Source organism: Sphaeramia orbicularis, chromosome 7, assembly GCF_902148855.1.
Source record: "Sphaeramia orbicularis chromosome 7, fSphaOr1.1, whole genome shotgun sequence".
Classification (NCBI taxonomy): domain Eukaryota; kingdom Metazoa; phylum Chordata; class Actinopteri; order Kurtiformes; family Apogonidae; genus Sphaeramia; species Sphaeramia orbicularis.
The window spans coordinates 21,327,883-21,349,245 of NC_043963.1; the positions used below are offsets into that span (position 1 = coordinate 21,327,883).

A 21,363-nucleotide genomic window follows, 5' to 3' on the forward strand; every position below is an offset into this window, starting at 1 on the left:
AATGAGAAAAAAATCCACCTAAAATACCACCAGTAGCAGTGTGGTAGTTTGGCAAGATGCTGATAATGCCTTTTCCCTTGTAAATATTTAACAATCGGCCACAAATAGGAGATAAGTACTGGAGTCTAGTGCCAAATGTTACTCAAATGGGTACATTATACATCTGCTACAGATGTTTTGGTAGCACATTCACATTTTCATGGTCATGTAAAAGAGGACAGTAGTGTGAAATTAACTATAAATTTGTGTTTTTGATTGTTTTGTGCTTATGATTCTTTGGCCAATTTTTGGTCTATGGCACAACTCTGGAAGGTAATGTTATCTTATATAATGCCTTAATTACCAAGTATTTACTCATTATAGAGGGAAACTACTGCTGAAAAACCTCCATTATTACATATGTAGCTTGGATAACTGAAACTGTAACCTGACAATGGCTCATATAGGAAGCGTTTCTAAGAAATGGTTGCATACTTTCCCAGAAGGAAGGCTCTTAACTGAATTATTACCAAACTAAATTGTTCACAACTACACTGTACTTACTGAGGCTTTGCTGCTCTAGTTTCTTTGTTTCATCTACATATTTCCCAGCTGTAATTACCTCCAAAATATACAACAATTCACCATATTTACTAAAAAATATTTAATAGTCAGAGAACTGTAAAAAGAAGTGTTACCTCCATGTGAAACCTTGGTAAGAATACAAAATACATCATTATACTTGGTCTTTAAAACCTTTTAATAATAATTTGCATTTACAGGTCTGATTAAAATAGTTCCTGCATTGCTTATATTAATCAACCTCTAAGTCCAAACTATACATATTGTGTTGACACACAGTCCCAAGACACCAAATCATATGACACAAATGAAAATCTCTTAAAATCCTTTTAAAATAGGACAAAACATAGCTCCGCTGTTGTTACAGTGGCTGATCCTTGATCTTAAGGTAGTGTCTTATAAAAATCAGTCAATATCTACAATACATTTTTAGATCAGTGCGACTTAACAGGAGCTGTAAACATTCTCAAGTGTTCCCACTCAGAAACCTAAAAACAGCAATTACTCACTTTCATTTATGAGTAAAGGCATAACAAGGCAACAATCTGGGTGACAAGTAATAGTGTAACACAGAGGCTGAAGCTGGAAGGTGAATTAGCGCTTTGCTTTTATCTCAAGATTGCCAGGAGTCATTCTCAGAACAGCTGCCAGCCACTGCAGAAAAAAATGCAAGCCAGTCATCCTGAACAAATGACCTTTGTGAACGGAGGGAATAACTTTAAATAGCATGAATCACTTGGACCCAGTAAATGAGAACATCCAACTGTAAAGAGTTGAGGTGAACAGAACAGATGTAATATTGGCAATGATGTTATTAAAAAAAAAAAATTAAAGCAGCTTATGCATGTTATTTCTGTTCTTTTGGCTGGCGCTGAGGAGGGAGTCCTGGTGACAAAGGCTTTAAATACCACACTCGATATGTCAGGTACCACCCTAACAGGCCACACAAAGTCCCTAACAACTTATCAAAGAGGGTATGGAAGTAAACAGAAGTACATGCAAACATCCACACCCACAGGATTACGATAAAATTCAGTGCCACATACAGCAGATTGAGAACCATCCTGGGTAGAGGCGATAGGCTGGCCATCTTCAGGGAACCCATGGGTGCTGTCTCCTCCACGATGAAGAGAGCAGAGTAGGCCAGGATGAAGGAGTGTCCAGAGATGTCATAGCCGATCCAGTGGAAGCCAGCCCGCCTGCAGCTGGCTTTGGAGGAGAACTCCTTAACAACATCCATGGTGTTAGTTTGAAAACATGAACCTGTAGCGTCCTCTATGTAGAAGAAGGTCTCAGTGCAGATGTACCAGATGGCTGTGGCAACCACTAGAGACAGCAGCCGTTGGCCCAGAAAGGACACGCTCCTGCTGAAGGATGAGTTGGAGAGGAGGAGGAAGGGGGTCAGCAACAGCAAGGTCCAGCCCCAGGACACTTTGACGAAATACCTGCAAGAGGGACAAAGCAGTCAGCTGCAATTCTACAAAAGCTTTTTCTTAATGACATTGAACTTGCTTCTAAATTGTAACTTCTGACTTGCAAGTTGAAGAAATGATGAACAGCCTGTTTTTTTTATCTACCTCTTTATGAAATTTTAGGTAAAATATTTCTGACACTCATCCGAACCTTGTCTGAAATTATCTAGATACAGAAAAAAAAAAAAACATGAAATTTACTGTTTTGCAAGCTGACAAATAAGTTGAAAGTTTAAAATAACTTTTTTAGCCTCTCTGGTCCGGACTTCTCAGATTTGCAAACCAAATTTGCAGGTCTTATTCCGCTTCCAGACTATGGTTCTTTCCAAACAGCCAGTCATTTGTTGACTCAAGAAAGATGGTTTCAGGCAAGACTGCAGTGAACAATGGTTCAGTTCATTTACAAAAACAATGCAAACACACTGTTGGAACAGACGAAGTAATGCAAAGGCTGTCCTTGGTTCAGATATTCTGCTGTGAAATCTCTATAACAAATTATAGATCTACACCTAATGTGTCCTAGATGGGGTAAGAAGGAAAAATGTGAAAAAGACTTTTTACAGTTTACATTTACAAATAAAATTACAGCTTCATAAATTTGGCTAGATTCTGTGATTGAAATAATCTGTGCCAGAACTGATAATGTTAAGTAAAGAGTTTTTTCATGTAGATCCGGTCTATTTCAGGCTAGACTCTAAAAAACCTGTTGACTGTCCCTTTTCTGCGTTTACACAATAGATTAATAGAATTAATTTAAAAATCAGTTTCAGGAGACACTGAGGCGTCACATGAAATGTCACTGATGCTACGACAGTATAAACAGGTGGAAGGAAGAGACAATAACCAAACCTTTGATCTAAATAATTTTTATTCAGTACAACAACACAGATCAGAACATTCAACCATAAGCCTGCTTTAGTTGATTATACTCTTATCCTCTAGCTAAGCTAACAACACTTTGAGCTTGACTTACACATTTAACACGTTCCTGCTGCTGCTAAAATATGTATGTGGGACGACTTCCAGCTCCTTCAGACATGACCCCACGACTGAAATAATGATAAATGTCCAGGGGAAGTATCTTCGGATGGGTGGTATTCTCCACAAAGACACCAAATTGTCCACAATGACATCCACCGTCGCCATGTTGACATAGAGTGACCGGTAGGAGCCCCTCTGACGTCATTACCGTTCAACCAATGAGACGTCAGGACCTTGAGCGTCTTCTTCTCCTCTGCTTTTAATCGCTGAATTATGGGACATTGCGACTCCTACTGTATACTGTAGATACGCACCTGCTTTAAACAATTTAATTTCCTTATTCAGTGATGGATTACAATAAAATAAAATTAGTCAGAGTATTTATTAAAACTTTTGAATTGATGAATCTGTCAATATGTTAATATGCTGAAAAGTATGTAATAAAAATTTTAACAATACAGGATGGGGAAGCAAAATTTACAATGAACATTTAGTTGTTTTTTCTCAGCAGGCACTACGTCAATTGTTTTGAAACCAAACATATATTGATGTCATAATCATACCTAACACTATTATCCATACCTTTTCAGAAACTTTTGCCCATATGAGTAATCAGGAAAGCAAACGTCAAAGAGTGTGTGATTTGCTGAATGCACTCGTCACACCAAAGGAGATTTCAAAAATAGTTGGAGTGTCCATAAAGACTGTTTATAATGTAAAGAAGAGAATGACCATGAGCAAAACTATTACGAGAAAGTCTGGAAGATATTATTAAAGAAGAATGGGAGAAGTCATCACCTGAATATTTGAGGAACACTTGCACAAGTTTCAGGAAGCGTGTGAAGGCAGTTATTGAGAAAGAAGGAGGACACATAGAATAAAAACATTTTCTATTATGTCAATTTTCTTGTGGCAAATAAATTCTCATGACTTTCAATAAACTAATTGGTCATACACTGTCTTTCAATCCCTGCCTCAAAATATTGTAAATTTTGCTTCCCCACCCTGTAATATATCATTAATCCTAAACATTTTGGCCCCTCAGTGCTATGTCACAGTACTTGAATGGAATGTTGTCCTGCTGCTGCTGGAAATAAAAAAACAATATGAATGAATGAGAATTTAGATTTCATTTTTCATTTGTTTTGATATAATGTTAACATCAAATTAAAATGCATAAAATAGGTGAAAAAGTCTGAAATAAACAGAACACACCAAAAATACATTTATAAATAATAATAAAAATAATAGAAATACTGAAATACTTCACTAAAAGAAACATTAAATCAACATCCCCCCACCCCGAAATCATATAATTGTGCAACTGCTATTTATATTATGTTGATGTAGTAATTAATTAAATCACTTTGTAGCTTTAAATTAAAATAGTAACTAAAAATTAACTAGACTAAAAATAATTATTTCTAGTCTTATAAATATATATTTGCATGCCCACACAAATTTATTGATCCAATTAAATACAGTGAGAAAAAAGAAGTGAGCTTTCTTTCATATACACTGTGATGTGTTTGTTCTTGTTAAATAATTGCTGCCAAAGACTGTCACAGGTATGTACTTTTTTCAAGGTAATCTGATGAACACTGTGTTCAGAAACATGACATATCTATTTGTAGTGTTGTAGTGTTTGTGGAGGAGGAACAGCAGATTATAGAGATAAGTGGGAACTGGTATAGACGATGGAGCTCACAACAACTAATGCTGTTCTTTATATACGTCTGTTATATATAAAACTTTATTATCTATAAACAAACACCTATGGCTACAGAATAACACAATATAACAACTACAACCATTCTGATTGAACATAAATATTTCAGAAATGAAGATTTTGCAAATATAGTGTAAAGAACCAGCATTGCAAAAGTTAATCATCTGATTAATTAAATTCTGCGATTTTCTTAAATTTGAATATTTTATATTTTCTTACATCCTCTATGTGATTAGACTGATTGTCTTTGTCTTGCGGATGAAACAAGATATTCAGGAGCCTTTGTGAAAAACTTTTCACCATTTTCTGTCATTTTATTGATCAAAAGACAAACTTTATTCTTAAGAAAATAAATAATCAGTTAGTTGTAGCTCTTCTGAGAACCGCGGAGCTGACATTTTCATTCAGAGAGAACCCATTGTTCTGCTCACGCATTAATTCTTTTCTTTTTATAGACTGTGGTGAATCGAGGCTCCTCCTCCAGACAACAGTTCCCTTTTTACTCTCTGTCGTGTTTGCTTAGGCAGAGCCAAACCATGAGGCATTTGAATGTAAAGCAGCAGTCACGGTGTCTGGTTTCATGGATGACCTCGATACGAGAGGCCAGATACAACCACAAACATGATTTGGACACATGAAGACCCATTGTCTGTGATGCTGCAACTAAAAGAAATCCAAAGCAGTAACTGTAGTAGCATTAACGGTGTTGTTGGTAAATCATTACCATTATTGTTAGACTTATAAATGTCCCCTAGTTGCATCTTGAATATAGAACAGAGTATGTCCTTTTTGCACTGTGATTTTCATGCCATGTCTGGTGTTTTGCTGATTGTTGTTCAAGTATTTAGGTCAGAATGCAAACTCAAAAAGCATTGAAATGAGATGTTTTTACACGACAACACACACATTTCACCAAATCGTATTTTATGAGGACAAATATGACCACATACATAATAAAATATTAACACTGCTCAAGCTTTTTACCTGTGTTATTGCTGTGATGCAGATATTCCACTATGGAAATACCAAATGGAAACACTGTTCAGGTTTCTGCAGGATGAAAATCTCAAGCAAATATGAGAAAAGTGTTGAAACACTAGAAACTCTCCTGCAGACATGGTAGGGTTGATCAGCAACCAAGGAATGGAAAATGTAGCTGTGAATTATTAAAAGGAAAGTTCTTTGACTGTTTAACTGACAATAAACTGTACCTTTTGTTCTAATATTTGCTGTCTTGTGTTGTCAAACTGTAGCCAGCATATTTGTTGCAAAAGTTATCTGCACACGCATTATTACAGAAAAAGTATGAAGAAAATTACATGGAAAAAAATCTGATTTTATTAATTAAGTGCAACACTGACACTCCAGCATATATCTGGGACAAAAAATATCCCCTGAATACATTATTTCACTTTTAAAAGACATTTTAAACTGTATTTGAGAGACAAGAAAGAGTGTGACCATGAAATAGGATGAGATCGAGTCTTGTGCAATATACTTATATTTGTGTATAGAGATTGTTTAGATTTAGTGTATCCTTAAAATAGAGCACTTGAATGTTTCTGCTCAGTATTTTGTATAGGCTAATGGTGTGTGCAATAAAGATAGATTTTGAATTATTTTGTGCTAAATGTCTGGGCTAACATTGTCTGTGTTGCATTTTATGGTATCTGTATTTGACCCTGTATGTATTTTGTATGTTTTTGTGTAACTTCAACCTCCTGGGAGGTCTACAGATGGAAATTTGCCTTAGGCTGTAATTTGGCATATTTACATTTTTAAAAAAATGTTCATTAATATACATTGTTCCTCCTTTTCTTAAAAAAAAAAAAAAATTCTTTCATTCATTTTCTGAGGCTGCTTTATCCTCACTAAGGTCAAGGGGGTTGCTGGAGCCTATCCCAGCTACTTAAATAAATAAATAAATAAATAAATAAATAAATAAATGCATTTACTATTATTTAGACACAAAGCATTATATATTAACTCAACAAAATGTTACACTTGATTATATAATGACACCTGCAAATTACTAATCTGGTGATTTTTGTAATGCAAAGCCTGAACGCATTAGAAATATAATAAACTCACGCATAACTTATGTCAAATAATTGAATATAGTGGTGGTTATTACAAAATGCAGGACATGTAATATGTAATATGTAAGGACATGTTTATGATGAAATGACATAAATAAGGTGCATTAAGTAGTAATCATCAAAAAAAGATGTTTTTATCTGTACTCATTCAAGCCAAACTAAATGTCACAAACTTTCACATTATAGTCAACTGTGATCTGTATCTAAATAGTTACATGAAAGCAGAGACAAGATTAACTTTGTAACAGGTATATTTTGCAAATAACTCTGGGATCTGTAAAAAAAAAAAAAAAAAAAAGTAAAAGTGAAGTGTGCATTTTGCAAAAAACACTGTAATATAGCTTTTTTTTTTTTTTTTTTTTACAAAATGCTGGGGAATGTATTATTTATGTGTCAGATTATGACAAAGTTACAAGTTTTATTACATAATTGTGAGTTTTTATTTTTTATTTTTTTTATATATATAATTCATTGTATCAGTCCTTAGTTCGGGCTTATCATCAGAAATAAACACATTGTTCAGGTTTCTTTCACTGTAACTCTGATTTAAGAGCTGAGGTGAAACTACTGCAGCTGTGGTGAGCTAAATTATATTCAGATGATTTCCTCTGACCTCACACACAGCTGTTGGAGCTTTGTTTTATGTTCCTCTTGGGATAAACGCTGAAAGCCACCGGTTGCTCCTCCTCACCTTTAAAGTGGTCAAGGTCACAGTGAGCTTCAGTCTGCAGCAGAAACCAGACAGATGATGTCATGCTGCAGGGTCGAGGGGTGGACTTTGGAAAAAAAAAAAAAAACATTTGGTTTGACCTATTTTAGACTGTCCCATAGTATCTGTCTCTGCTCTTACATGTTCAGGAAATTAAGATTCACCTACATGGAAAAACCCACTATTTGTCAACAACAGTGCATGATTTTAAAGTGAAAACTATGAGTTATAATCCATTCATGTAAATATCAGTCTTAATTATAGCATTTCTATGACGGTGATCATATTTATAGCTCTCAGTATCACCATAATTAACCCATAAAGACCCAAACATCCATCATCGTCCAGAACAATGTACTAATCTTAAATGTTTAAGACCTTTTGATCCACTAATCATACATGTAAATAACTGATTTAAAATACAGTTATTCATCTTTTCATGGTCATCAGATATGACTCATTTAGACGTTCAGAGGCTCTGTAGTTACCATGGAAACACCATCATCATCTACAACATTGATTCACCAGTAACACCCATGGAGTTGGATCAATGACAGTGGATGGAGACACTTGGTATTTGTTCAGCTAATGATACATTTTGCTGAAAAAGTCACTTACTCCTCCGTTTTCTTTGTTTCTGATATAATAACCTTTGAATTTACTCAGAGATTTTATGAACATTTACATGATCCGTAGATTAAATATGGAAAAATACCTGATTTTTACCGAAAAAATGAAAAAAAAGAGAATAATATTACAATAAACGGTGTTAAATCACAACTATAGAGAAAATTTCATTTGTGAGCTGCCACAAAAGTCACACCGAGTCTTTATGGGTTAAGCTAAAATACAAATGTTCAATAAAAATATGTACAATATATACACAGGATGCTTTCATGTTCAGCCAGTGCTGTATAAGTACTGTACATACAGTACTGAACAATGTCATTTAACATGTGACTCCTTGTATATAGTCACTGATAATACACTAAGCATTTTTAATTGTAATAATATTAATTTCTGTTTTTATTTACTTATTTTAGCCTCATATTCTACTGTGCAAGAATGTATAGCAGACATGAATGTCACTGTTTGCTGTAACTGCTATGTTTTATCCTGTACATCTGACAATAAAACCTCTTGAATCATATATCCTTCTTTTTGTGTGAGAAAGTTTCTAAATTTACTTTCCAGCTGCACTGCCTGACCTTTTCATTTCCACCTTGTTTTGTTACTACCGGGGGGGTTCCACCATTTTTAATCTACACGCCTGCGAGTTCTGAGTCAAACATGTTGCCTTCTGTTTCACCATTCGTCAGCCTGTCTGTACACAGTCTCATGTGTGATGGATCTGTTTTATATTTCTGCTCAGCATTTCTCCCCCCCTTTGATGTGTGATGATAGAAATATTAACTACGTGACAGAACTGACATGGATGTGACCACTGCTAAATTTAAATGTTGGATCCTAGAGTACAAGGCCTGCTTTCACCACAGTTACTTATGCTTCCTCATCCATCCAGCTTACCTAACCCCTCCCTCAGTGAGATCACTACATTATATATGTTGCCCATGTCACTCATTGGAATAATAATAAATTCAAAGGCAGAAATACTGACAGAGATCAAGAGGGGGTTCATGGTTATTGGAGATTATTCCTCTGGAGGAATGGAAAAGCAAACTGGTCAAGCTCAAAGATCAACAACAAGATGTGACCTTGGGTTTCTAGTGAACTTCCAGTGCTTTTGACCCTCTGGGAGCCAAAGGGCCTCTCAGACTCTTTGATGGAGCCCTCTGTGCATTTTAGACACACAGACACAAGTCTAACAGCCTGTGTGGAAGTATGCCGCAAATCTCTGAAGAACTTTGACTTCAGATCGTTTACCTGAGGTGGATTCAGCCTTAATCAGACTTTCCACAAATGGCACTGTTGACCATAAAGCTGGAATAAAATATTTTTTTTACCACTTCTTATGAAATGACTGTGACAATACGGTTTATTCTTGATAGATTAAGAGTAACTGGAACTCAGAATATAGTCATTGCACTTGGTCGAAAGTGATACTGGTGTGTATAATACATAAAGACCCAATGCTCTAGTGTCAGTTCCCAAATGAATTTTTTTCTATTTCTACCTTTCTTAACAGATTTATCACCACTTTTTTTTTTTTAATATATTATCCTCTATATTTTGCATTTTTTGGTGTAAATCATGTATATTCCTATATCTAATTCACATGATCATGCAGATGTTCATGCAAACTCAGAGTAAATTCAAAGCTAATTATATCAAAACAGAGAAAAATGAAGAAAAAGTTACTTTTTCAGCAAAGATATTGCTAACTGAATGTAAAAACAAGTGCCTCCATCTACTGTCATGGATCCAACTCCACAGGTTTTACTGGTGAATCAATGTTGTAGAAGATGACAGTGTTTCCACTGTAACTACGGAGCCTCTGAACATCCAAATGGGTCATACTTGATGACGGTGAAAAGATGACAACCTGCATTTTGCACCTATTATTTACATGTATTGAAAGGATTAATGGATCAACAGGAATTAAACAGTTTATATTTGTAGATGGTTTGTGTCACCGGTGGCTGTTTGAGTCTCTATGGGATAAATAAGAATAAAAAAGTGGAATGTGTCTGAAAAATGAAATTATTCCAACTTTATTGGCAACAGTGTGTAGAGAGGCCTGTAACCCGCATTAATCATGATATCAATTAATACAATTTATTTACGGGATTTTATGATGATTTATGTCATGTACTTGTAACTGGTGATAATGGTGATGTATTTATTTTTTACTATTTCCTGCACCGACTTTGCAAGTACCACAAATCAAGACAATGACTGTGTTTGTGTTTTCCATTAACAACCCCAAAGCAACAATTCTATGATTTTCAGACCTGGTTTCAAGGACAGGAGGTGCTGAATTACCTCTGCAGAAATACCTCTGCATTTACACTACCTGGTGAAAAAAACAAAAAAGTAAACTAAACTCGTTAAAAACGCACAAGAAAAATGTTCCAGTGATTATCCAATGGACGGATTTTACCCATTTGTAGTTGTAGTTTCTGGTTTTTGTGAGACACCTATATGTTCCAATTATTTATATGCAATAAACAAGTTAATTTGATCGTTTTAAGCTTTATTTTGACCAAATAAATATTCAAGTGTGGCCTTAAAAGCCTTAATGAACAGCTACAGTTCATTTTCCCTCTGTAACGGTACTATAGACTCTTGGCCTCCAGACAAACTAGCCACATTTGCTCTTGGCCAGTTGATTTTTCTTTCTGACCTTGCGATCCAGTTCATCCCAGAGCAGATCAATAGGATTTGGGTCAGGTGGCTGAGCAGGCAATAATACCCCAGTTGGCTGCTTTCTCTCTAAATAACCCTTACAGAGCTTGAATGTATGTTTGTTGTGTTGAAGTATCGAATTCTAGCCATGCTTTATACATTGGCCTGTTTTTCATTGTCTTTCATGCATCAGTGCACGCCATATTAATTTATTACCCTGCCCACTGAAGGGGAGGCAAGGGGTATTGTTTTTGGTTCAGTTTGTTTGTGTGTTTGTTTGTTGACACTCTAGCAGCAAAAGTATTGGTTGAATTCATACTAAATTGGGTTTATAAATTGCCAGTGACCCAGAATAGATGTCATTACATTTTAGTAAAAGTAGGTCAAAGTTCTAATTTTCTATGAATTAAAAAAAAAAAAAAAATTAGCAAAATTTCAAATGTCCATAAAAACATCAGTTTTGTTTCAATTTACTTCAAACTTGACACATATGTATAGAGACAATTGATATGCTGACATCAGCACGTGCATAGACATGATGACGTCAGCTGGATCAATGCCAAAATAGGTTATAATATGTGCGGGGGGTGGGGGGTTGTTGTGCCTGGCACCACTTGTTTTCAATGTGTTTATTAAAGTATTTAACCTACATGTCTATAATGAGGTAGTGTGTTCATCAGTCCTGAATGAAACATGACACAGTTGAATCTATTTCATTCCAAAATCTACTGTTGTTGCCTAATTTCAGGAATATTGATCTTTTCACACCAACATCTGCATTTTCATATCTGTTTGGTCAAAATAAATCTTCATACTGTTAAATTACAGTGTTTGTTGCATATAAGTAAAGGGTCATGCATGTGGGCACTGTATGATTACAGTGGGTTATAAAAAAATGTTTTTTGCAAGTTGTCTAGGTTTTTTCAACTGAATTAGGACCATTTTGCACCGCTAAATCCAAAAATGACATCTGTTTTTCTCAATCAGGTCAGGTTTTTTTGCTAATTTGATTTTGAAAAATTTGATCTTCTCACAAAATTGATTACATTTTTGTAACTTTATCAGTTGATTTTTTTATATAGTTCTCACCCAAAATAGGTTTTAAGAGAAAAAAAATCATTTTCTAACAGGATTCCTGTTAGGTACAATGGTGTATTCACCGCAGATGTAGCAGAATACGACAGGCTTATTTTTACAAGATCTTCTAGTCGAAGCCATTTCATTCACCTGTAATATTAAAAAAACCATTAATCATAAATTGGCAAAAGTAAAATCTTCAGAACTCGTTTATTGCAAGAAATATGAAAGAATTTTGTATCGTATGATGTAAAAAAGGCCCATAAATGTAAGCAAAAATGTTAAAAAGCCAATATGTAGCATAGTTCAGAAAGTTGACCTGACTGAGCAAAATTAATGTGATTTTTGGATTCAGCACACCAAAATTATCCTAAATCAGCTCAAAAAACTTAAACAATAAATTTGTTGTTGACCAGTGTTATATCACACTTTGCTAATATACCTTTGTTTAAACTTTTAATATACCTTTGTTTAAATGTTTGTTTAATCAGGAAAACACCCATTGAAGGTATCTCACTGAACATAATGATCCAGCAGCACATTTAACCCTTAAAGTATAGAACTATGTTTGGGGCAACTTCCGAATGATTTTTTTTGGGTCCATTTTCTTGTATTTTTTTAGTGAAAATCAGTCATTTTCCTATATCTAATTTTCTAATCTCAGGTTATTATATCAAAACAGAAAAAAAAAAAGAAGACGAAGTGACTTATACAGCAAAATATATCATTAACTAAACATAAAAACAAGCATCTACAACCACTTTCATTTGTTATTTACTGATGAATCAGTGTTGCAAAAGATGATGTGTCTCCATGTTCACTGTGGAATCTCTTAATGTCCAAATGAGTCATATCTGTAGCTGGAATTCAGAGGAACTACATGTTATGTGAATTACAATGCTAGTGGTCCAAAAGTTATTAAATGTGTAGATGTTTTAGGTTAGTTGTGGTTGTTTAAATCTTTTAAGCTTAACCAGGTTTCATTCATGAATACCACAAACAGCAAAATAAATAGTAGGATTATACAATGCCAAATGCAATCAATGCATATTTGTGTAAATTACCAAAATAGATTATAAAATAGGTCATTTCAAGTCACTTTAAATGAATACAGTGGGACAAGTAGACAGGGCAGTGAACTTCATAGACTGACATATACTGTATCATCAAGTTGTGTCAATATATCATTTTATCGCCTGTTTATACAAACGTAGATGCAACAGTTCCTCATCTATAAAAAAATAAAAATGATTTGCACTAATGCTGGAATGCAAGAGTTCCCTTTATCTTCTTTAAATGCTACAGAGGACAGAGTTTATTGGTATAATGTTATAGTTCATAACATTTCCATCGCTCTAATGCAGTCCACACAGCAGACGTTTGGGTTTGGGCTCATTGGTGATTTATGGGCATCAGCACATGAGTAAATAATTTCATAATCACATCAATCTATCATTTGATCCCGCAGCTTTTGCTTCATGTCACAGTTGTTCCAGTGTCTCAGTCTGATCTCTGTTCAGAATCTCTTTGACCCCAGTCTCAAAGTCTCAAAGCCGGGCCGGTCCGTGTACCTTGGCAGGGTCCTGAGTCTCCTGCTCAGTATATTACAGCAGGACCTGGGGCCCAACAGCTGTTATATGCATTCTTCACCACACTGCCCAGAAATGCCCCAAGGGAGGCTTCTGAAAACATTTGATTGTGTTTTATTGAAAGAAATAGAGGTCAGGGTGCAGGCAAAACATCTGGACCAACCTCTCCTGTACATGCAATTTAGAATACAAAAAATATATATATTTCCCCGTCTATTATCCAGTAAATTTAACACCTCTTTAAGGACACCTTATGCTATTTCTTATAAGATTCTTACCTTTACACTTGAAGATGGACAGTAAAATATGTAAAGTATGTTGTTCCTGTTGCAAATTAATTTTCTGTGGTTTTGATTTTCTCTCACTTTTTAACTTTGCATGATGATTACACAGAGGAACCTGAATCAAACAGCTCCCTGAGGTTTCTGTGTGTGCGCTGGAGGAAAAAAGCATGCAGGAGGTTTTGTGTGCATCAGAAACTGTCTTGGCTCAGTTAAAATTTCCAGTCACGCTTGACAAATGGGCTTGTTTGCGAAGGCTGGCGTTGGAGTGAGGGTCTCGTCTGCTCTGCTGCTCGTCTGGCTCTGTCGGCTCAGTGAGAGGATCCACAAATGAAGGTACGACGCTCATATTTGTGCTTGTTTCATCCCTTTAAACTAAGAGAAATTGAACAGACTTTTGCCATCTTATTGCAGATTATTTTCAGTTGCATATATAAAACCCTTCTTAATCTTATGTCTTGATATAAAAAATCCTGCTCCAGCTTCAATCCACAATAGCAGACAGTTTTATAGGGAAAGTTTATGTAAAGATAGGCACTTATGTAAAGTGAAAAGGAAATTAAATTAAAAAGGAAAAATGCATGAAGGCTGGTGCAGTCACTGTCGTGATATATTCTTGATATATTCATTTGAACTCATTTAAATGAAACAATCAAAGGAATGATTTCAGCTACATGTATAACTCTTCTTAATGTGTCCCTGAGGTCTTGATATAAAACTATCTCTTCAAATCAGAATAACAGACAGGTTTATAGCTCTGTAAAGTCTATAACAAATTGTTCAGTGCTTACCATAGAAAGAGGGAAAGATAATAAAGTGCTGTAAGTACAATTGAGACATTGAGACAAGTCATTAAAATAAAAAGTTAGGACGTTAAAAATGGGATTTGAACAAAATCTAATTTATATAATGTATCAGTAAACTCATGTTTCTCTTCAGATCGTATAAAAGTAAAATATATTTGCTGGAAAATTGGCAAGCTGAGTTTGTGCAGGATTGTGGACAAACTGCACATAGCAACATCATTAAAGCATGATTGATTGAGATGAGTTTCACAGAGATGAATACTATCTTGAAGACAATATTCTCTACAACAAAACCTCTTGCCACATTTGAGCATTTTTACAATATGCATGACAAACGTTATGCAAACCTAAATGCACAGACAGTAAATCAAATTAGAAGAAAGAAAGAAAAACAACCTAGAAAAAGGAAAGGTAAAGATAGATAGATAGATAGATAGATAGATAGATAGATAGATAGATAGATAGATAGATAGATAGATAGATAGATAGATAGATAGATAGATAGATAGATAGATAGATAGATAGATAGATAGATAGATAGATAGATAGATAGATAGATAGATAGATAGATGCAGTCACTGCTTCAGTTTATTAATTTTGATTTCAGACAATTAAAAATAATTTCACCTCAATAACAATGTAATCATTTTTCCCTCTGTTACTATGGAAGGGGAATAACTGGTGCAATGAACTGAATTCACCTTTTATGTTTCAAGATTTTACAACCTTTCATCCACTCTTCATCTCTGTTGTATTCATAATCTATATTTTATTCTAGAATACAAATCATTATTAAGATTCCCTCTTGTCAGAGGTTTCACTCCTTCATCCTTCGTCCTCAGGGGTTTTCAGGGCCGTGGTGCTGCAGCCTGCTTCATGTTGCTCAGATGGGATCTGCTGTGGTTCAGCTCCTGTTGGCTGCCACCCTGTGGTCGACACCCACCGTGGCTGTGCTGTCCAACTCCTCTGAGCCTCTAAATGTGACCAGAGCTGGAGCTGAGACGGCGACATCCTTCAGAGAAGGAGCTCTAACAGGAGGAGCAGGAGTCGGTGCTCCTCACAGCAGACGGAGGAGAGCCATTTCGTCCAAAGAGATCAACGCTCTGCTGGATTATCACAACAGAGTGCGGTCCCAGGTCTTCCCCCCTGCAGCTAATATGGAGTATATGGTGAAGAAACACTGATAAAGATGGTTTCACTACAGCAGATACTATGAGTACAAACTGAAAAACCACCTCTGATCAACTTGGATGTATATTCATAATTCAAGAAATTCAAGAAGTTTTATAGTCATTTACACAGCAAAAACTCAATGGTTTCTTACTGTCTGAGTTTCCTTCACACAACTGAAATAACAACTGAGCTAAAATAAACGTAACCCATAAAGACCCAAACAATCACCACCAACCAAAAGCATCTACCAACCTAAACTGTTTAATACCTGTTGATCCACTAATCCTATCAATACTCTGTAGTTACCATGGAAACACCGTCATCTTCTACAACACTGGTTCACCATGAAACCCCTTAGTGTTTGATTAATGACAGTGGATGGAAACACTTGGTTTATGTTCAGTAAATGGTATATTTTTCAGGAGAAAGACAGTTTTTCCTCAGTTTTCTCTGTTTTTGACATAATAATCATCAACTTTAATCTGAGCTTTAATGAACATTAACATGATTAATAAATGAAATATAGGAAAATACATAATGTTCACTGAAAAAACGCAAAATATAGAGGTTAATATAATAAGTGCTGATAAATCACTTAAAAAAAGGTTCAGTAAAATTAATTTGGAAACTGCTATTAAAGTAGCAGTGGGTCTTTATGGGTAAAGAAAACTAAGCAAGTATGTAGAAAACAGTGGAGTGCAGTCAAAAATGTAAAATTCAGTTATTTGTTCAATACTGTCACAGTGGTAAGAAATACACCATGTGCAATGACTGTTTATATTGTACAAATATGCAAAGGATATGCACAAATGTCACAATTATTTGCAGATTTGGCATTGAGATCACACATATTTAGATATTCAAAACTGTAATTGTGCAGCTCGAATTACTGAGGGACGCTGAAACAGTTAAATACAGTTTGATAATCAACTTATTTAATTTCAGATTTTAACCAGTTTCAGGATAATATATAAAAAAAAAAAAGATCTTCAGGTTATCATTTAGTGTTGTGACAACTAATTCCAGCACAAACTGTTTCATGAAAGATGCTTTTATGGTGGATGTGTATTTTCTTATTAAAATATTTAAAGTGAAGGAACTCTCCTTTTACATTTACAGCTCTGGGATGAGGGTCTGGCTAAATCAGCTGACTCTTGGGCATCACGCTGCGTTTGGGATCACGGTCCATCACAAGCCATGAAATATTTGGGCCAAAACTTGTCGGTCACTTCAGGAAGGTAAAGACTGCAGAGAATCACTTCTAAACTCATTAAAGTGCAAATATTCATGATACATTATGACAAATTACATGTACTAATAGGGATGGTTGCTATGTGTTACCTGTGTCAGATATCAGTCCATCACTGATCTGGTTCGGTCCTGGTATGAGGAGAGGCATCACTTCTCTTACCCGAGCAGATGCAGTGGGTCTGTGTGCTCCCACTACACTCAGGTAAGGTTGGTTCTACTTTGCAAAAAAATTATTTTCATGCCATCCAATGCTGTATTATGGTGTAAGTGGTAAATATGGTTTTGCATGGTCACTTACTAAACTAAATATTAGAGACACACAGATAAATCAGTTGAATAGTATTGGGCTTTATTATTGAAGCAGATGGTGTTAAACCGACTGCAGTAACTGAAGTTTATGTGCTGTTTTTTCTAAATATTGTTTCATAATATGTATAATTGAATTGAATGTCATTCAAAGCTATTAAAATGAAGGCCTTTAAGACTTTAATAGTTTGGTTCTACTGGTCTACAAGTGAAATGCCTCCAGAAAGTGTAACCGCTGTTACCAGGTTTGAACCACTATTAAAGAAAAATTAAGTCGAAAATGTTGGTTGGCTGCAGTCTTGGGTCAAAATGTGAAATTGAGAAAATAGGTTTTAGTTTAAAGGAATGTTTGTCTCAGAGCAAAACACTGTCTACACATTACTATGCATTCACTTTACAGATTCTTTCTACTGGAAGATTAATAAATCTATTGCATAAATGTACATAAACTAATATATACAGTGTGTGAATAACGTCAGCTAACCAGCACTTTTGACATTTGTTTTTCAATTATCTTATTAAAGTATGTATTCTTAGGCAGATAATTTCTTAAAAAAAAAAAAAAAAAATCATAGATCAGTGTACTTTCTACATATTTCTTTGTCTCCTCGGAACAGATGTTTAATAAATTACAAATAAAGCAAAATAAATAAACTGCCAAAGTTTTATTGCCCCTGAATTTCCTACTTGAATCCCCACTAAATATGCAATATGTCAGTATCTTTGGTAGACCAAAAGGTTAAGAGTTTCATTGTTTTCCCTGGTGGAAAGGGGAAACATTTCTACAAAAATTAACAACTAGAAAATGCAACTATTACAAGAAGTGACAAGAAGCAGAAGTACATGAAAGCCACTCCAGTAATAATAAAAGCTAATATGAAGTCTTTTAATGAACAGATCCTTAATCAGAGTGTGTGAGGGATCTGAATGTGGACAGATGAACCTCTGAGCATCAGACTGTGTTCTGTGGATTTTTGCAGATGGTTTGGGCGAATACAAACAGAGTGGGATGTGCTGTCAGGAGGTGCACCAACATGTATGTGTTTGGGAAAACATGGAGGGAAGCAACGCTGCTGGTCTGCAACTATTCAATAAAGTAAGAACATGTGGTATTATGTCATGTGTAATGTCGTCTGCTCAGCCTCACACATGTACTGTTAATATATCAGAAAGTCACCACATTAGTTTGATAATTACACTATTGCTCATCAAATTGGAAAGATTCTGTTTCAGACACATTCCTCTTTTATTTCTATTTATACACATCATTAATCACCTATAACTGAGAGCAATAATTACATACTGAGTCCCAGTTATACTTTATGTATCGAGAATAAATCATATTGTCACAATGATTTCATGAGAAGAGGTAAAAATACTTTATTCCAACTTTATGGGCAACAGTGTATATTATTATTATTATTATTATTATTATTATTATTATTATTATTATTAACCCATAAAGACCCAGTGCTACTTTAATGTCAGTTCTCAAATGAATTTTTCTATTTAACCTTTCTTAAGTGATTTATCACCATTTATCATAATATTATCCTCTGTATTTTGTATTTTTCCAGTGAAAATAAGGTATTTTCCTATATTTAAGTTACTCATCATGGAGAAGTTCATAAAAATTCAGACTAAAGTTGATGGTTAATATATCAAAGAACAGAGACAACTGAAGAAAAGGTGACTTTTTCAGCAAAGAAATTAATAACTGAACATAAACCAACTATCTCCAGCCACTGTCATTTATCAAACTCCACGGGTTTTACCAGTGAATCAATGCTCTAGAAGATGGAGGTGTTGCCATGTTTACTATGGAGCCTCAGAACGACCAAATGGGTCATATCTGATGACCATGAAAAAATAACAAACTGTATTTTGCACCAATTATTTACATGTAGTGTTACGATTAATTGAACAGCAGTTATTCAACATTTTAGATCAGGAGATAGTTTTGGTCACCAGTGGCCATTTGGGTCTTTATGGGTTCAACTTTGTTTCTTTATTTCACCAGTAATTCACTTAAATACATGAGATTTATTAAAATTATGAAAAAAGCAGCACAAAAAACACACAAGTTTAGTAAGTTTCCATTTCTTTTATTGATCATTTGCCATATAAGAGAAAAACATACACTTTTTGACTGCGTGTGATAAAAGAAACGAATACAGACACAGAGACCTATAACTATATATCACTACCGCTATAAAAAACAAATCATAATGTCAGCATGTTTGTGTTTCAGGGGGAACTGGGTTGGAGAAGCTCCTTATAAAACTGGGAGGCCTTGTTCTCTCTGTCCATCCAGTTATGGAGGCTCTTGCTGGAGAAACCAGTGTTCACCAAACACAAAAACCAAAAGACTGAACAGATAAACAACGCTGTAAAAATATGATTAAATCACGAAAAGACCTTCATAGTCAAAGTGGAACCGACAAGCATGTTTTTTAATCAGAAGAATTCTATTTTTATACATCACATTTTTGCACTGTCCTTGGTAATTTTTGCTTTGAATGACTACAATGAAGAAAAAAATAAAAGCACTTTTTTTTTACTTTTACTTTGACAAACTGAAACCTTGGGTGTGTCACTGTTTTAATTATCTGGTTTTATGTTAATTAGTAGAGTTTTTCTTTTTTGGCTGCAAAAAACAGTCAAGTCATTCCTGTAGTAAACTTCAACCTGTTTAATTCATGGGGGTCTGTTTGTCTAAGTGAAAACCAATTAAGTTATAAATAAATGATGGCATTGAACATCCCCATAAATAATCTGTGAAGCACTACTTGTATTTATTCACTGGTGCAGCAGGAAATTTTCTGTCCTGCATTTCACCTTATTACATGTCTCCATTTACTCCTTGGAGCCACTGTCTGCCATAAACCAGTGGCCTAATGCAGCTTTTATGGTCGAAAATAGGAGGAAATCAGCTTCACAATCACAGCCACACACACTTGTAACCTTGTAAATTATGTGATCTGGAAAACTAAGAAGCTTTCTCACAAACAACAGAAACGACAATCAGCAGTTTCCTACCTGAAAGAAAACCCCATTGATGGTAATGAATATCATAAATCTGTTACGTTGGCGGCATTTTCCAATTAAAACATATAATTTTAGAGAATTACCTCAAAAATTATGTGAAATTTGTCTGTTTTTTTTAAAGCAATTTTTATTCGCAACACGGAAAAACCCCAGTAGAACTTATCATATAGAACAACTTGAAATATATTTCGACTTGTGTCCTTCATCAGGTCGTTTCTCCATCTCTGCGGACCTTAGAAGGAGGTGAATTTGTTTCATAACTTCTACTATATGTTTTTTTTTTTTTCCAAAGATGTGTTCAGAGAAACAATATTATAGTTTCTAATAGGACAGAACAAGATCAGAATTTAGACCAGCTGAAAATTAAACCTGCAGTTTGTTAATATTAAAACACAAAAGTAACTTAAGTAACAGTAATATTTCCAAAAACATAGAATAGAATAGAATAGAATAGAATAGAATAGAATAGAATAGAATAGAATATGCTGAGTCGTCAACAATGACAAATAACAAATAAGAGTGAATGGTTGGATGTGAATGATTTTTTTTTTCATATAGATGGAGTTATTGAAATGCATATTACACTGCTTTTTGTATGTTTAGTTTTTATTAATGTCTGCTTTTTTAATGATAACATCAGCCTGCCCAGGGACTACAGGTGGAAATTAGCACTAATGCTACAACCTGGCACATTACATCTCTCCTGTTTAAAGTTAATGTATATTGTCTAGATCGCAGGTGTCAAACATGCAGCCTGGGGACCAAATCCGGCCCGCCAAAGGGTCCAATCTGGCCCCTGGGATGAATCTGTGAAATGCAGAAATTACACTGAAGATATTAACAATCAAGGATGTTAGAATCATTTTAGGTCAATTCAGTCTAAAGTGGGTCAGACCAGTACAATACTATCATAATAACCTATAAATAATGAAAACTAAAAATTTTTTTCTTTGTTGTAGTGTAAAAAAAGTAAAA

General features: G+C 34.8%; 2 protein-coding genes across 2 annotated transcripts; one reads left to right on the forward strand and one right to left on the reverse strand.

Moving 5' to 3' along the window:
* Window positions 1-721: 721 nt before the first annotated feature.
* fitm2 (fat storage inducing transmembrane protein 2) lies at window positions 722-3,204 on the reverse strand. Its single transcript, XM_030138023.1, has 2 exons — window positions 3,007-3,204; window positions 722-2,006 (listed from the first exon to the last, which is right to left on the reverse strand). Exons 1-2 carry the CDS (start codon window positions 3,177-3,179, stop codon window positions 1,409-1,411), a joined length of 771 nt encoding a protein of 256 aa, XP_029993883.1. The 5' UTR covers window positions 3,180-3,204; the 3' UTR covers window positions 722-1,408.
* A 10,856-nt stretch (window positions 3,205-14,060) lies between these two features.
* Window positions 14,061-20,075, forward strand: r3hdml (R3H domain containing-like). Its single transcript, XM_030138022.1, has 6 exons — window positions 14,061-14,140; window positions 15,453-15,779; window positions 16,903-17,021; window positions 17,134-17,236; window positions 18,321-18,436; window positions 19,592-20,075. Exons 1-6 carry the CDS (start codon window positions 14,135-14,137, stop codon window positions 19,719-19,721), a joined length of 801 nt encoding a protein of 266 aa, XP_029993882.1. The 5' UTR covers window positions 14,061-14,134; the 3' UTR covers window positions 19,722-20,075.
* The last annotated feature ends 1,288 nt before the right edge of the window (window positions 20,076-21,363 follow it).

Coding starts and splice junctions, on each gene's coding strand:
- fitm2 (XM_030138023.1), bottom strand. CDS start 3,179: ATGGCGACGGTGGATGTCATTGTGGACAATTTGGTGTCTTTGTGGAGA. Junction 2,007..3,006: donor AGCAGGAACGTGTTAAATGT/GTAAGTCAAGCT, acceptor TCCCTCTTGCAG/GTATTTCGTCAAAGTGTCCT.
- r3hdml (XM_030138022.1), top strand. Junction 17,022..17,133: donor TTGTCGGTCACTTCAGGAAG/GTAAAGACTGCA, acceptor TACCTGTGTCAG/ATATCAGTCCATCACTGATC. Junction 17,237..18,320: donor TGTGCTCCCACTACACTCAG/GTAAGGTTGGTT, acceptor GGATTTTTGCAG/ATGGTTTGGGCGAATACAAA.